Below are 17976 nucleotides of genomic sequence, written 5' to 3' on the forward strand. Positions count from 1 at the left end.
CTACAACTCACATTAGCCCAACCATAAATACAACTGGGGTAAAAGATACTACTTACATCAGCCCTACCAAAGATACAACTGGGGCAATAAATACTACTTCTCAAACTAGTCCTACCAAAGACACAACTGGGGTAATAGATACAACGACTGACGTCAGCCTTACCATAAACACAACTGGGGTAAAAGATTCTACTTCTTACATCAGTCCTACCATAGATACAAGTATGCTAAAAGATACTAGTACTCACATCAGCCATACCATAAATTCTACTGGTGTAAAAGATACTACTATTACTGACATCAGCCCTACCATAAATACAACTGGGGTAATGAATACTACTACTCACTTGAGTCCTACCATAGATAAAACTGAGGTAACAAATACTACAACTCATATTAGCCCCGCCATAAATACAACTGGGGAAAAAGATACTACTTACATCAGCCCTACCAAAGATACAACTGGGGTAATAAATACTACTACTCAAACTAGTACTACCAAAGACACAACTGGGGTAAAAGATACAACGACTGACATCCGCCCTACCATAAACACAACTGGGGTAAACAATACTACTTCTTACATCAGTCCTACCATAGATACAACTATGCTAAAAGATACTAGTACTCACATCAGCCATACCATAAATACTACTGGTGTAAAAGATACTACTACTACTACTACTACTACTGACATCAGCCCTACCATAAATACAACTGGGGTAATGAATATTACTACTCACTTGAGTCCTACCATAGATAGAACTGAGGTAACAAATACTACAACTCACATTAGCTCTACCATAAATACAACTGGGGAAATTGATCCTACTACTCACAGAGGCCCTCCCATAAATACAACTAAGGTAAGAGATACTACTTCTCACATCAGCCCTACCATAGTTACAACAGGGGTAAAATATTCTACTTCTCATATCAGCCTTACCATAGACACAACTGGAGTAATAGATACTACTACTCCCATAAACCCTACCATAAATACAACTGTGTTCCCAAATATTACTACAACTTCTTCAACAAACGGAAGACCTAGAACTGTTCCTACTATACTGCCGAGTACAACATGGACCCCGGCCTCAGGAGCTCCATCAGCAGATACAGCCACCAGGCCTGTCACCAACACTACAACGCCTCTGCTACACCCAACAGGCGGTAAGTCACAGGTCAACCTGATAAGTAAGGATTGTAAATATTACCGGTTTATTGGTGGCATCAGTTTCAGGGCTCATTCACATTCGCATATGCGGATCCGGAATACACGGGCACCCTTCCTGTGCATTCCGTGTGGACCCATTGAAAGGGTCCGCAAATCCGGAGATGCGGAACGGTGCGGAACAGAACCCCAGGGAAGCACTACGGAGTGCTTCTTTGGTGTTTAGTTCCGTGCTTCCGCACCGCAAAAAGATACGGAATGGATGGATCGCGGACCCATTCGAGTAAATGGGTCTGCGATGCGCTTGCGGCTGGCCCCACGGTCGGTGCCTGTGCATTGCAGACCGGTCCACGGCATGGGCACGGGCAGCACACGGTCATGTGAACAAGCCCTCATTCTTAGTTGCCTTCATCAAGTTTGGATAAAGAAAACCTGGTCCTTTGACTGTAGGACCACTCTTTGGGGGATAGACTTCTCTAGACATTGGGACAACTTATGCCTCGTTCACACATCAGTGTTCGGTCAGTGATTTTCATCAGGTATTTTGAGCCAAAACCAGGTGTGGCTCGAAACACAGAACAGGTGCAGATCTTTCCCTAAGGGCTTATACACACGGCCGTTTCCCAGCCGTGGCCGTATTATAATACACGGGCACCGGCCATGTGCATACCGCATCACGGATCGCGGACCCATTCACTTGATTGGGTCCATAATCCGGGAGATGCCGAACGGAGGCACGGTTCGGAAGCTTCCGTGGGTTTACTGTATGTGCCTCCGTACCACAAAAAATTTGCACATGCACTATTTTTGGGCGGTACGGACCATCGGATGTGGATTGCGGACCCCATTCAAGTGAACAGGTCCGCTATCCGCATGCGGCTGCCCCTACGGCCGGTGCCCGTGCATTGCGGACAGCAATTTGCTGTCCGCAGCATGAGCCCTTATACCTTATGTCTTTGGAGGATCCAATCCTGGTTTTGGCTCAAAATCACTGATGGAAATCACTGACCAAACACTGACGTGTGAATGCGGCTTTGTATTGAGTACGTTGGACTTCACTGCACTGTTAGGCCTCTTTCACACGAGCGAGTATTCCGCGCGGGTGCGATGCGTGAGTTGAACGCATTGCACCTGCACTGAATCCTGACCCATTCATTTCTATGGGGCTGTTCACATGAGCGGTGATTTTCACGCATCACTTATGCGTTGCGTGAAAATCGCAGCATGCTCCTCTTTGTGCGTTGCGGTGCGATAATCCACGCAACGCAGGCCCCATAGAAGTGAATGGGGTTGCGTGAAAATCGCAAGCATCCGCAAGCAAGTGCGGATGCGGTGCGATTTTCACGCATGGGTTCTAGGTCAGTCTATTCACTGTATTATTTTCCCTTATAACATGGTTATAAGGGAAAATAATAGCATTCTGACTACAGAATACATAGTATAATAGGGCTGGAAGGGTTAAAAAAATAAAAAAGTTAACTCACCTTATCCTCTTGTTCGCGTAGTTCGTTCCCGGTCTGTTCTTTGCTAGCTGTGGGCTTGGGCTAAAGTACCTGTGGTGATGTCAGATCACATGCTCCATCACCATGGTGATGGAGCATGTGATGGAGCATGTGATCTGACGTCACCACAGGTCATTCAGCCCAAGCCCACAGCTAGCAAAGAACAGACCGGGAACGAACTACGCGAACAAGAGGATAAGGTGAGTTAACTTTTTTATTTTTTTAACCCTTCCAGCACTATTATACTATGCATTCTGTAGTCAGAATGCTATTATTTTCCCTTATAACCATGTTATAAGGGAAAATAATACAATCTTCAGAACATCAATCCCAAGCCCGAACTTCTGTGAAGAAGTTCGGGTTTAGGTACCAAACATGCGCGATTTTTCTCACGCGAGTGCAAAACGCATGACAATGTTTTGCACTCGCGCGGAAAAATTGCGCATTTTCCCGCAACGCACCCGGCTCTTATCCGGGCAAAAAACATGACGCCCGTGTGAAAGAGGCCTTACATTCAATTCGTGACTGGCATGAGCTTGGACACACATTTTGTAGATACAGACGGTGGCCTCCTGTACGGAATATTTCTTGTTTATTATTTGGTGCTTCAGGGTGTACAAAATTGCCACAGAAAACAATCACGTGGTTTCCATTTCCACAAAATATGCAATAAAATGAAATGAATGGGTTTATCAAGTGAATGGGTCCGCATCCGTGATGCGGGCTGCACACGGCCGGACCCGCTGTTTGCAGGCCACAGTACGGGCACGGCCGGGCAATGGCCTTAATGCCATGCGCTACCGCAAGACGAGAAGGATCATGCTCACACTCGGAGTGTGATTTCTACACTGGACACGCTCGTGTGAAACAGCCCTAAAGCGGTTGTCACGCTCATGAAAGAAAGAGAAGAGCTTAACAAGAGAAGAGGGATTTTATTTTATTTTTTGCTGATGACCTCTGGATAGATCATCAGTAGCTCCAAAACCCAGGACCCCATCAGCTGTTTGGCGCTCCTGTGGAAAACCGTATTCACTCATTTAGTTAAAGTCCCTCCATTCCAGAGATGGACATGACGTCCTCATTTCTGGTCAAAAGGGGACAGAAATTTCCAGGACCAGACCCGTACAGCTGGAATGGAAGGACCTTTAGCATGGAACATAAGCTTTGTTCTTTCAAGGGGTTATTTGTCTATTGAAGTGAATGGGGCTGTGCCGGACTTCCTTGCATATCGGGAGGACACGCACCGTGCAGGGAATGAGTAACGATCGCACTTATCAGGAAACCACTGCGTGTCTTAGTGATATCTATCTCTTCTTTAAAGTGAAAAGCCAAGCAAACCCTCATCACCTCCTGCTCTTTAGCGATTAGTTGAAGTTTCACCTCCCTGGTCTGCCCGGCCCCTGAATACACTCTGCCCGTATGTCAGGCAGCCAGGGAGACAGACGCAGTCTCGTCTGAAGCATGTCACCACACGAAAAAAAACGTGTCTCTCATTTTCCCAGGAGGTTTTCAGTAGTGTTGAGCGCTAATATTCGAATAGCAAATTTTTTTATCGAATATCGGCACTTCGCTAATTCGCGAATATTTCGAATATAGCGCTATAAATTCGCTATTTTGAATATTAGTTTTTTTTATTGTTATATTTTTTTCTTTCCCACTTCCCAAAAGTAGTTCTTACCTGCCCTTAGGATTCCTGGCTGCTCCAGTCAGTGCCCGTTGCCGCTTCTGCCGACTTCCGTGCTCATGGAGCGTCCCCATCACCATGGGAACGTCTCCATATACTAGAATGTACTGTCGGATTTGAGAATTAAGTTGAAATTGCAATGCAATTAATATAACTTGAAGTCATCGCGTTGCAATTTCAACTTGGACCTGGTTTACTATGGTTGGCTTGGTAGAATTAGCGAAGATGTCGAATGTATTCCTCATATTCCTCAAAACGAAGTTAACAAAATATTCTCCATCTTCGTTTTAGCTCCATATTCGTCAACTTCGCTAATTCTAGCAATCAAATGGGAAAGTTGACTATAGAGACAGCTGTGTTTGATTCGTTATGCGATTATATTACTTAGCTTTTTTTTTTTATAAATAAAATAATTATAATAGTTATCAAGTATTATAATTATTCTATTTATTAAAAAAAATATATATATATACATACAGGTCCTTCTAAAAAAATTAGCATATTGTGATAAAGTTGATTATTTTCTGTAATGTACTGATAAACATTAGACTTTCATATATTTTAGATTCATTACACACAACTGAAGTAGTTCAAGCCTTTTATTGTTTTAATATTGATGATTTTGGCCACAGCTCATGAAAACCCAAAATTCCTATCTCAAAAAATTAGCATATTTCATCCGACCAATAAAAGAAAAGTGTTTTTAATGCAAAAAAAGTCAACCTTCAAATAATTATGTTCAGTTCTGCACTCAATACTTGGTCGGGAATCCTTTTGCAGAAATGACTGCTTCAATGCGCCGTGGCATGGAGGCCATCAGCCTGTGGCACTGCTGAGGTGTTATGGAGGCCCAGGAGGCTTCACTGCGGCGTGGCATGGAGGCAATCAGCCTGTGGCACTGCTGAGGTGTTATGGAGGCCCAGGAGGCTTCAATGCGGCGTGGCATGGAGGCAATCAGCCTGTGGCACTGCTGAGGTGTTATGGAGGCCCAGGAGGCTTCACTGCGGCGTGGCATGGAGGCAATCAGCCTGTGGCACTGCTGAGGTGTTAGGGAGGCCCAGGAGGCTTCAATGCGGCGTGGCATGGAGGCAATCAGCCTGTGGCACTGCTCAGGTGTTATGGAGGCCCAGGAGGCTTCAATGCGGCGTGGCATGGAGGCAATCAGCCTGTGGCACTGCTGAGGTGTTATGGAGGCCCAGGAGGCTTCACTGCGGCGTGGCATGGAGGCAATCAGCCTGTGGCACTGCTGAGGTGTTATGGAGGCCCAGGATGCTTCAATGCGGCGTGGCATGGAGGCAATCAGCCTGTGGCACTGCTGAGGTGTTATGGAGGCCCAGGATGCTTCAATGCGGCGTGGCATGGAGGCAATCAGCCTGTGGCACTGCTGAGGTGTTATGGAGGCCCAGGAGGCTTCAATGCGGCGTGGCATGGAGGCAATCAGCCTGTGGCACTGCTGAGGTGTTATGGAGGCCCAGGAGGCTTCAATGCGGCGTGGCATGGAGGCAATCAGCCTGTGGCACTGCTGAGGTGTTATGGAGGCCCAGGATGCTTCGATAGCGGCCTTAAGCTCATCCAGAGTGTTGGGTCTTGCGTCTCTCAACTTTCTCTTCCCAATATCCCACAGATTCTCTATGGGGTTCAGGTCAGGAGAGTTGGCAGGCCAATTGAGCCCAGTAATACCATGGTCAGTAAACCATTTACCAGTGGTGTTGGCGCTGTGAGCAGGTGCCAGGTCGTGCTGAAAAATGACATCTTCATCTCCATAAAGCTTTTCAGCAGATGGAAGCATGAAGTGCTCCAAAATCTCCTGATAGCGGCTGCATTGACCCTGCCCTTGATAAAACACAGTGGACCAACACCAGCAGCTGACATGGCCCCCAGACCATCACTGACTGTGGGGACTTGACACTGGACTTCAGGCATTTTGGCATTTCCCTCTCCCCAGTCTTCCTCCAGACTCTGGCACCTTGATTTCCGAATGACATGCAACAGTCCAGTGCTGCTTCTCTGTAGCCCAGGTCAGGCGCTTCTGCCGCTGTTTCTGGGGAATGCGGCACCTGTAGCCCATTTCCTGCACACGCCTGTACACGGGGGCTCTGGATGTTTCTACTCCAGACTCAGTCCACTGCTTCCGCAGGTCCCCCAAGGTCTGGAATCAGTCCTTCTCCACAATCTTCCTCAGGGTCCGGTCACCTCTTCTCGTTGTGCAGCGTTTTCTGCCACACTTTTTCCTTCCCACAGACTTCCCACTGAGGTGCCTTGATACAGCGCTCTGGGAACAGCCTATTCCTTCAGACATGTCTTTCTGTGTCTTACCCTCTTGCTTGAGGGTGTCAATGATGGCCTTCTGGACAGCAGTCAGGTCGGCAGTCTTACCCATGATTGCGGTTTGGAGTAATGAACCAGGCTGGGAGTTTTTAAAAGCCTCAGGAATCTTTTGCAGGTGTTTAGAGTTAATTAGTTGATTCAGATGATTAGGTTAATAGCTCGTTTAGAGAACCTTTTCATGATATGCTAATTTTTTTAGATAGGAATTTGGGGTTTTCATGAGCTGTATGCCAAAATCATCAATATTAAAACAATAAAAGGCTTGAACTACTTCAGTTGTGTGTAATGAATCTAAAATATATGAAAGTCTAATGTTTATCAGTACATTACTAGTGATGAGCGGCAGGGGTCATATTCGAATTCGCGATATTTCGCGAATTTTTTTTAGAATATTCGTCGAATATTCGAAAATTCGAAAATTCGCGATTTTTTTTCAAGAAAAAAATCGGCAAGGAAATGATTGTGTAATATGCGAATTTTCGTAATTCGAATTTTCGGATTCGAATTTTTATTGCGAATTTTTCAACAACTATTAGACAAAGAAGATTATAGCACTATATTAGCTAAATTGCTCTATATTCGTTTTTTTTCGAATATTCGCTATATTGCTATAACTTCGTTTTTTCGAATATTTGTAATATTCTAAAACAAGAATATATAGCAATATAGCGAATATTCGAAAAAACGAATATAGAACAATTTAGCTAATATAGTGCTATAATCTTGTTTGTCTTAAAGTTGAAAAATTCGCAATAAAAATTCGAATCCGAAAATTCGAATTACGAAAATTAGCATATTACACAATTATTACCTTGCCAATTTTTTAAAGAAAAAAAAATCGTGCATTTTCGAATATGACCCCTGCCGCTCACCACTACTCCTAAAGTCAAGTATATTGCAGCCTTCTTTTTGGCCCACAAGCTAGAAGCAGGAAGGGATCATGTGTACTGATTTAAAAAAAAAAAATTATCGGAAAGAAAAAAAAAAAATCGGAAAAAAGAAAAAAAAAAACTGAAAAAATTCGAATATTCGAAATTGCGAATATATAACTATATTCGAAATATTCGCGAATTTTCGAATTACCTATATTCGCGATAAAAATTCGAAATTCGAATATTCGTGATCAACACTATACATTACAGAAAATAATGAACTTTATCACAATATGCTATTTTTTTTAGAAGGACCTGTATAATCGCATAGCGAATTAAACTTAGCTGTCTCTATAGTCAACTTTCCTATTTGATTGCTAGAATTAGTGAAGTGGATGAATATGGAGCTAAAACGAAGATGGAGAATACTTCGTTATCTTCGTTTTGAGGAATATGACGAATACATTCGTCATATTCGTCATCTTCGCTAATTCTAGATTTCAAACCAATAGGAAAGTTACCTTAAGTTAGAATCGCAATACGAGAGTATTTAAATCGCATATTAATCGCGATAACTAGAATAATGACGAATATTCGATTTCGACAAATATGGCACCTCCCGCTCATCACTAGTTTCCAGCCCTCTTGCGGGACATCCCTCACCATTCGCTGACCACGAGATGCGGGGGGTCGCCCCCGGAGCGCAGAGCTAGTAAAGGTTTGTGTTTTATGCGCATGCGTGTTTCTCTGTAAGATCCACCCCGGATCATGGTTCTGCTGGGAAACAGGACGCCGTCATTACCAGCGCTGATGCTGGGAACCTCTGTTGTCATGTCTCCTGACTTGGAAATGTGGTGGAAGGTTCCTTGCTCTGCACACTCTCAGCCTGTGCTTCTCTGGGCTCAGGCTGGAGATTGGGTGTGACCTCAGCGGTGTCAGGTGACCTGTGTAGGGACATTTAACCACTTCAGCCCCACTAGCTGAAACCCCCTTCATGACTAGAGCACTTTTTACACTTCGGCACTACACTCCTTTCACCGTTTATCGCTCAGTCATGCAACTTACCACCCAAATGAATTTTACCTCCTTTTCTTCTCACTAATAGAGCTTTCATTTGGTGGTATTTCATTGCTGCTGACATTTTTACTTTTTTTGTTATTAATCGAAATGTAACGATTTTTTTGCAAAAAAATGACATTTTTCACTTTCAGCTGTAAAATTTTGCAAAAAAAACGACATCCATATATCAATTTTTCGCTAAATTTATAGTTCTACATGTCTTTGATAAAAAAAAATGTTTGGGCAAAAAAAAAATGGTTTGGATAAAAGTTATAGCGTTTACAAACTATGGTACAAAAATGTGAATTTCCGCTTTTTGAAGCAGCTCTGACTTTCTGAGCACCTGTCATGATTCCTGAGGTTCTACAATGCCCAAACAGTAGAAAACCCCCACAAATGACCCCATTTCGGAAAGTAGACACCCTAAGGTATTCGCTGATGGGCATAGTGAGTTCATAGAACGTTTTATTTTTTTTCACAAGTTAGCGGAAAATGATGATGATTTTTTATTTTTATTTTTTTCTTACAAAGTCTCATATTCCACTAACTTGCGACAAAAAATAAAAAATTCTAGGAACTCGCCATGCCTCTCACGGAATACCTTGGGGTGTCTTCTTTCCAAAATGGGGTCACTTGTGGGGTAGTTATACTGCCCTGGCAATTTAGGGGCCCAAATGTGTGAGAAGAACTTTGCAATCGAAAAATGTGTAAAAAATGACCGGTGAAACCCGAAAGGTGCACTTTGGAATATGTGCCCCTTTGCCCACCTTGGCTGCAAAAAAGTGTCACACATCTGGTATCGCCGTACTCAGGAGAAGTTGGGGAATGTGTTTTGGGGTGTCATTTTACATATACCCATGCTGGGTGAGAGAAATATCTTGGCAAAAGACAACTTTTCAAATTTTTTTATACAAAGTTGGCATTTGACCAAGATATTTTTCTCACCCAGCATGGGTATATGTAAAATGACACCCCAAAACACATTCCCCAACTTTTCCTGAGTACGGCGATACCAGATGTGTGACACTTTTTTGCAGCCAAGGTGGGCAAAGGGGCACATATTCCAAAGTGCACCTTTCGGATTTCGCAGGCCATTTTTTACAGATTTTGATTGCAAAGTACTTCTTACACATTTGGGCCCCTAAATTGCCAGGGCAGTATAACTACACCACAAGTGACCCCATTTTGGAAAGAAGACACCCAAAGGTATTCCGTGAGGGGCACTGCGAGTTCCTAGAATTTTTTTTTTTTTGTCGCAAGTTAGTGGAATATGAGACTTTGTAAGGAAAAAAGAAAAAAAAATGAAAAATCATCATTTTCCGCTAACTTGTGACAAAAAATAAAAAATTCTAGGAACTCGCCGTGCCTCTCACGGAATACCTTGGGGTGTCTTCTTTCCAAAATGGGGTCACTTGTGGCGTAGTTATACTGCCCTGGCAATTTAGGGGCCCATATGTGTAAGAAGTACCTTGCAATCAAAATGTGTAAAAAATGGCCTGCGAAATCCGAAAGGTGCACTTTGGAATATGGGCCCCTTTGCCCACCTTGGCTGCAAAAAAGTGTCACACATCTGGTATCGCCGTACTCAGGAGAAGTTGGGCAATGTGTTTTGGGGTGTCATTTTACATATAACCATGCTGGGTGAGAGAAATATCTTGGCAAAAGATAACTTTTCCCATTTTTTTTATACAAAGTTGGCATTTGACCAAGATATTTTTCTCACCCAGCATGGGTATATGTAAAATGACACCCCAAAACACATTGCCCAACTTCTCCTGAGTACGGCGATACCAGATATGTCACACTTTTTTGCAGCCTAGATGCGCAAAGGGGCCCAAATTTCTTTTAGGAGGGCATTTTTAGACATTTTGATCCCAGACCTCTTCTCACACTTTCGGGCCTCTAAAAAGCCAGGGCAGTATAAATACCCCACATGTGACCCCACTTTGGAAAGAAGACACCCCAAGGTATTCAATGAGGGGCCTGGCGAGTTCATAGAAATTTTTTTTTTTTGCATAAGTTAGCGGATATTGATTTTTTTTGTTTTTTTCTCACAAAGTCTCACTTTCCGCTAACTTAGGACAAAAATTTCAATCTTTCATGGACTCGCCATGCCCCTCACGGAATACCTTGGGGTGTCTTCTTTCCGAAATGGGGTCACATGTGGGGTATTTATACTGCCCTGGCTTTTTAGGGGCCCTAAAGCGTGAGAAGAAGTCTGGAATATAAATGTCTAAAAATGTTTACGCATTTGGATTCTGTGAGGGGTACGGCGAGTTCATGTGAGATTTTATTTTTTGACACAAGTTAGTGGAATATGAGACTTAGTAAGAAAAAACAAAAACAAAAACAAACAAAAAATTTCCGCTAACTTGTGCCAAAAAAATGTCTGAATGGAGCCTTACAGGGGGGGTGATCAATGACAGCGGGGTGATCAATGACAGGGGGGTGATCACCCATATAGACTCCCTGATCACCCCCCTGTCATTGATCACCCCCCTGTAAGGCTCCATTCAGACGTCCGTATGATTTTTACGGATACATGGATCGGATCCGCAAAACACATGCGGACGTCTGAATGGAGCCTTACAGGGGGGTTATCAATGACAGGGGGTGATCAGGGTGATCACCCCCCTGTCACTGATCACCCCCCTGTAAGGCTCCATTCAGACGTCCGTATGATTTTTACGGATCCATGGATACATGGATCGGATCCGCAAAACACATGCGGACGTCTGAATGGAGCCTTACAGGGGGGTTATCAATGACAGGGGGTGATCAGGGTGATCACCCCCCCTGTCACTGATCACCCCCCCTGTAAGGCTCCATTCAGACGTCCGTATGATTTTTACGGATCCATGGATCCATGGATCGGATCCGCAAAACACATGCGGACATCTGAATGGAGCCTTACAGGGGGGTTATCAATGACAGGGGGTGATCAGGGTGATCACCCCCCTGTCACTGATCACCCCCCCTGTAAGGCTCCATTCAGACGTCCGTATGATTTTTACGGATCCATGGATACATGGATCGGATCCGCAAAACACATGCGGACGTCTGAATGGAGCCTTACAGGAGGGTTATCAATGACAGGGGGTGATCAGGGTGATCACCCCCCTGTCACTGATCACCCCCCCTGTAAGGCTCCATTCAGACGTCCGTATGATTTTTACGGATCCATGGATACATGGATCGGATCCGCAAAACACATGCGGACGTCTGAATGGAGCCTTACAGGAGGGTTATCAATGACAGGGGGTGATCAGGGTGATCACCCCCCTGTCACTGATCACCCCCCCTGTAAGGCTCCATTCAGACGTCCGTATGATTTTTACGGATACATGGATACATGGATCGGATCCGCAAAACACATGCGGACGTCTGAATGGAGCCTTACAGGGGGGTTATCAATGACAGGGGGTGATCAGGGTGATCACCCCCCTGTCACTGATCACCCCCCCTGTAAGGCTCCATTCAGACGTCCGTATGATTTTTACGGATCCATGGATACATGGATCGGATCCGCAAAACACATGCGGACGTCTGAATGGAGCCTTACAGGGGGGTGATCAATGACAGGGGGGTGATCAGGGAGTGTATATGGGTGATCACCCGCCTGTCATTGATCACCCCCCTGTAAGGCTCCATTCAGACGTCCGCATGTGTTTTGCGGATCTGATCCATGTATCCATGGATCCGTAAAAATCATGCGGACGTCTGAATGGAGCCTTACAGGGGGGTGATCAATGACAGGGGGTGATCAGGGAGTGTATATGGGTGATCACCCGCCTGTCATTGATCACCCCCCTGTAAGGCTCCATTCAGACGTCCGCATGTGTTTTGCGGATCCGATCCATGTATCCATGGATCCGTAAAAATCATGCGGACGTCTGAATGGAGCCTTACAGGGGGGTGATCAATGACAGGTGGGTGATCAATGACAGGGGGTGATCAGGGAGTGTATATGGGTGATCACCCGCCTGTCATTGATCACCCCCCTGTAAGGCTCCATTCAGACGTCCGCATGTGTTTTGCGGATCCGATCCATGTATCCATGGATCCGTAAAAATCATACGGATGTCTGAATGGAGCCTTACAGGGGGGTGATCAATGACAGGGGGGTGATCAATGACAGGGGGTGATCAGGGAGTGTATATGGGTGATCACCCGCCTGTCATTGATCACCCCCCTGTAAGGCTCCATTCAGACGTCCACATGTGTTTTGCGGATCCGATCCATGTATCCGTGGATCCGTAAAAATCATACGGACGTCTGAACGGAGCCTGACAGGGGGGTGATCAATGACAGGGGGGTGATCAATGACAGGGGGGTGATCAGGGAGTTTGTATGGGGTGATCATGGGTGATCAAGGGTTCATAAAGGGTTAATAAGTGACGGGGGGGGTGTAGTGTAGTGTAGTGTTTGGTGCGACTTTACTGACCTACCTGTGTCCTCTGGTGGTCGATCCTAACAAAAGGGACCACCAGAGGACCAGGTAGGAGGTATATTAGACGCTGTTATCAAAACAGCGTCTAATATACCTGTTAGGGGTTAAAAAATTCGGATCTCCAGCCTGCCAGCGAGCGATCGCCGCTGGCAGGCTGGAGATCCACTCTCTTACCTTCCGTTCCTGTGAGCGCGCGCGCCTGTGTGCGCGCGTTCACAGGAAATCCCGCTCCTCGCGAGATGACGCATATATGCGTGACTCTGCGCAGGGCTGCCACCTCCGGACCGCACATCTGCGTTAGGCGGTCCGGAGGTGGTTAAACCTGGCCTTTTCCGTCACTCACGAGTCACGGCTGATTATTCAGTTGCTTCCCTGGTTCTGGAGCTGAAGCTATCTGGTGAGTGGTTTCGACTCTGGTTTTGGTTGTCTTCTGGTTCTTGTTTACTGACCATTCTCGTGTTTCCCTATTTACCATTGCATAGTCTCACAGTATTTACTTTGGGGTTGTGCCCAGCCACCAGCGATCCTGCTATTTGACACCTGGGAAGGGCTCTGCCAAAGTCCACCTTCCTGCTGGAGGTGGGTGAAGAGTACCCCGGCCCTCAAGGGTCTTCAGAGTGTGACGGCTTGCGCAAAGTATGTCTGGTACGCCGCGTTTGCTGGCCGTCAGTTTGGCTTTGTCATTACATTAGCATTGCACCATAATACTGGTAAGATGGAGAGCGGTCTGCTTGCTTGCAGGTAATTCTCCTACTTTCTGGTCCTAATTCAGGAGAAACCTGCTACAATGGAGCAGAGAGCCCTTATAAGCATCAATATATACATGCAGGAGGCCAGCTTCACAGGAAGTCAGTGCGGCTCAGCTTCAGCCAATGGCTTCAGAGCAGGAAGTGATGTCAAACAGGTGATATCATTGTGGCATTTTTTCCTACACAGCCCAGTAGCATCCAGCCACGTACGTGGACATAATTGTTGGTGCCCTTCTGTTAAAGAGAGAAAAAGCAATAATAGATGTACATTTACTGAAAATCATGTAATGATAATCAGACACTGCTTTTGAATCGTGGTTCAACAAAATAGTTTTTAAAACAAACTAATGAAACCGGCCCGGAATAAAACGATGGAACCCCCAGAAAAGATTGAAAATAATTTGACCATAGGGACATAAAAAATAAGGTGTGTCCTGTAATTGGCATCACAGGTATCTTCAAACTTGTAATCACTCAGTCTGACTATTTGAAGGGTGAAAAGTAGTCACTGTGTTTGCTACCATGGTGCGTACCACACTGAACATGGACCAAAGAAAATTAAGGAGAGAGTTGTCTCAGGAGATTAGAAAGAAAATTATAGACAACTGTTAAAGGCTATGAGACCGTCTCCAAACAGCTTGATGTTCCTGTTACTTCAGTTGCACATATTATTCAGAAGAGGACTGTAGCCAACCTCCCTGGAAGTGGCCACAAGAGGAAAATTGATGACAAATTAAAGAGACAGATAATATGACTGGTAACCAAAGAGTCCAGAACAACTTCCAAATAGATTAGCGGTGAACTCCAAGGTTAAGATACATCCGTGTCAGATCGCACCATCCATCACTGTCTTAGGCCTCATGCACACGACCGTTGTTTTGGCCCGCATCCGAGCCGCAGTATTTGCGGATCGCAAAAAACAGAATGGTCGTGTGCATGAGGCCCTAGCCAAAGTGGACTTAATGGAAAACGACCAAGGAGGAAACCACTGTTGAAAGCGAATGATAAAAAAAGGCAAGACTGGAATTTGCCAAAACGCATATTGACAAGCCACAAGGCTTCTGGGAGAATGACATTTGGACAGATAAGACAAAACTGCAGCTTTTTGGCAAATCACATCAGCTCTTTGTTCAGATGCAAACATAAAGCATACAAAGACATTGTACCTATTGTAAAACATGGCGGAGGCTCGGGAATGTTTTGGGGCTGCTTTGCTCCATATAGCACAGGGTACAATGAAATCTCAAGACTATCAAAGCATTCTGGAGCAAAATGGCTGCCCAGTGTCAGAAAGCAATGTCTGATTTTCAGTACATTTTTATTTAAATATATCAGTTTTGAGTTATTTCGATGACCATTGTGGGCAGAGACGCAGCTATAGTGGAAGCGGCTGCTACAGGGCACGAACTCAGAAGGGGCCCATCCGGGAGGAGGACTAAAAGATTCTATTAGACCCCCCTGTTCCCCCCAAGGGTATTATACAATGATATGATATATATATATATATTACAGTAGTAAACAGGCGGCTGCCAGGCCGGGTCTGACAGCTGCTGGACACAAGTCAGAAACACAGTTATTGACGGGGAAAATGAAAATGTTGTTGTTACCCAGTAAGATCTATTCCCTTATTTTTTTAACATTTTCCAACTGGAGGTTAATTAAGTTTTTTTTCTATAAATTCCGCAGGAACCTTGATGTTTACAGTCACCGTCGCAACCACCTTATCCACTGACGCCACAATCGATGCCATCTCGGAGAAGGTAATTCCCGTCTGATTTCTCACGTTGGCTCGGTCCTGACTTCTGCTCCATAAAGCTAAAATTTAAGATGGGAATTTAGGATGGGCGCTGATTGCAGCTGACACCATGTTCAGGGGTCCCATGTCGGGATATTAGCCTTCTCCCCGCACCACGCATTTTCCACGATAATTCCACTTCTGGGGTTTGAGGCTTGGGTTTTGTGCACTCCAGGAGTAAGCCATGACTTTTATCTTTTTAAATAATAAAATTGCTTTACTGAGATCTCCAAAAATGTATGAAAAGCAGCGAGTGCTACAAAGTAACAGGAGAGCCTTACTGTTTGATCTCTTGCCGTTACATTGTTGCTGCTCTGGGACTTCCCACCGATCTCTGCCTCTGCCGCTGCACTCATCATGTCCCCCAGTGCCACATTGGCAGGGAGCACTGCAGAGGCCGCGCTGGAACGGTGGTGGTGGGGGGGCTCGAATGGCAAGCAAATTTTTGGGGTTTTTTATACAGCATTTTCTGCCTTTTACATATTTTTTGGTGTCTCAGAGAAGCCCTTTAAGTCTATATCAAGTGTGGGAATTAGCACAACCTCCGTCTGCTGCCATACAGGCACTGTCAGGTAAAAACTCCTCTAGAAGCAATGCCTGTTTATACCTGCAGTGGAGAATACGGAGATACAGTACAGGCCCCATGTACCACTTATGGCTTAGTACAAAGCTGCATCATAATACGGCCGTGTGGATGAGCCCTTAGTCCCTACGGCCTCAGCTATTCAGCATGTCACAGTGGGTGCCTCTATAAGGCATCTGAACATATCCAATGGCACATTGTACAGATGGAGCAAGCACCAAAATCAGTGAATTAGTGCGCCATCCCAACAGTGTAGCTGGATACCAACTGCACACTTTAGAAGAGAGAACGAGAGAGACAATGGCAGCTCAATGGTGGCTCAGCGGTTAGCGCTGCAGCGCTGGAGTCCTAGGTTCGAATCCGACCATGGACAACATCTGCACGGAGTTTGCATGTTCCCCCCATGTTTGTGTGCAAAGTCTTTGCAATGTTTCGCTGGGTAACACCTTTCTGATATTGCTCCACTATCTTTCTGCGCAACATTGTGGGAATTGGTGATCCTCTACCCATCTTGGCTTCTGAGAGACACGGCCGCTCTGAGAAGCTCTTTTTATACCCAATCATGTTGCCAATTGACCTAATTAGTGTTAATTGGTCTTCCAGCTCTTCGTTATGCTCAAATTTACTTTTTCCAGCCTCTTATTGCTACTTGTCCCAACTTTTTGGGGATTTGTTGACACTGTGAAATTTGAATCAACGTATTTTTCCTTTAAAATGATACATTTACTCGGATTAAACGTTTGATCCGTCATCTACGTTCTATTACAAATACAATATTGCCATTTGCCATCTCCACATCATTGCATTCAGGTTTTATTCACAATTTGTTTAGTGTCCCAACTTTTTGGGAATCCGGTTTGTATTACCATACAGTATGTATAAATAATACTACTGCACAGTGAACTTTACTAATAAAACAATGCACTGCACATAGCAAATACCAACACATGGTGCAGATAACTAATACTACCATCCAGTATACATAAATACCACCGCACAGTGCACATAACTACTACCACCATACAATAAACATATCTAAGGGCTCTTTCACACCTGCGTTCTTGTCTTCCGGCATAGAGTTCCGTCGTCGGGGCTCTATGCCGGAAGAATCCTGATCAGTTTTATCCTAATGCATTCTGAATGGAGAGAAATCCGTTCAGGATGCATCAGGATGTCTTCAGTTCCGGAACGGAACGTTTTTTGGCCGGAGAAAATACCGCAGCATGCTGCGCTTTTTGCTCCGGCCAAAAATCCTGAAGACTTGCCGCAAGGCCGGATCCGGAATTAATGCCCATTGAAAGGCATTGATCCGGATCCGGCCTTTAGCTAAACGTCGTTTTGGCGCATTGCCGGATCCGACGTTTAGCTTTTTCTGAATAGTTACCATGGTTGCCGGGACGCTAAAGTCTTGGCAGCCATGGTAAAGTGTAGTGGGGAGCAGTATACTTACCGTCCGTGCGGCTCCCGGGGCGCTCCAGAGTGACGTCAGGGTGCCCCACGCGCATGGATGACGTGATCGCATAGCACGTGATCCATGCGCATGGGGCGCTCTGACGTCATTCTGGAGCGCCCCGGAAGCCGCGCGGACTCTAAGTATACCGCTCCCCCGCTCCCCACTACTACTATGGCAACCCGGACTTTAATTGCGTCCTGGGTGCCATAGTAACACTGAAAGCATTTTGAAGACGGATCCGTCTTCAAATGCTTTCAGTACACTTGCGTTTTTCCGGATCCGGCGTGTAATTCCGGCAAGTGAAGTACACGCCGGATCCGGACAACG

The 17976-nt window shown here is 45.2% G+C and overlaps 1 protein-coding gene across 1 annotated transcript in view; it reads left to right on the top strand.

Moving 5' to 3' along the window:
• LOC122939286 (autotransporter adhesin BpaC-like) overlaps positions 1–17976 on the top strand; it is a 76836-nt gene that overhangs the window by 31738 nt on the left and 27122 nt on the right. The window contains exons 3-4 of the mRNA XM_044295359.1: positions 13842–13959; positions 15505–15578. Of these exons, the coding sequence (XP_044151294.1) occupies positions 13842–13959; positions 15505–15578 (192 nt within the window). The remainder of the gene's footprint in view (positions 1–13841; positions 13960–15504; positions 15579–17976) is intronic.

The sequence above is a fragment of the Bufo gargarizans genome, chromosome 5, assembly GCF_014858855.1.
Source record: "Bufo gargarizans isolate SCDJY-AF-19 chromosome 5, ASM1485885v1, whole genome shotgun sequence".
Taxonomy (NCBI): Eukaryota; Metazoa; Chordata; class Amphibia; order Anura; family Bufonidae; genus Bufo; species Bufo gargarizans.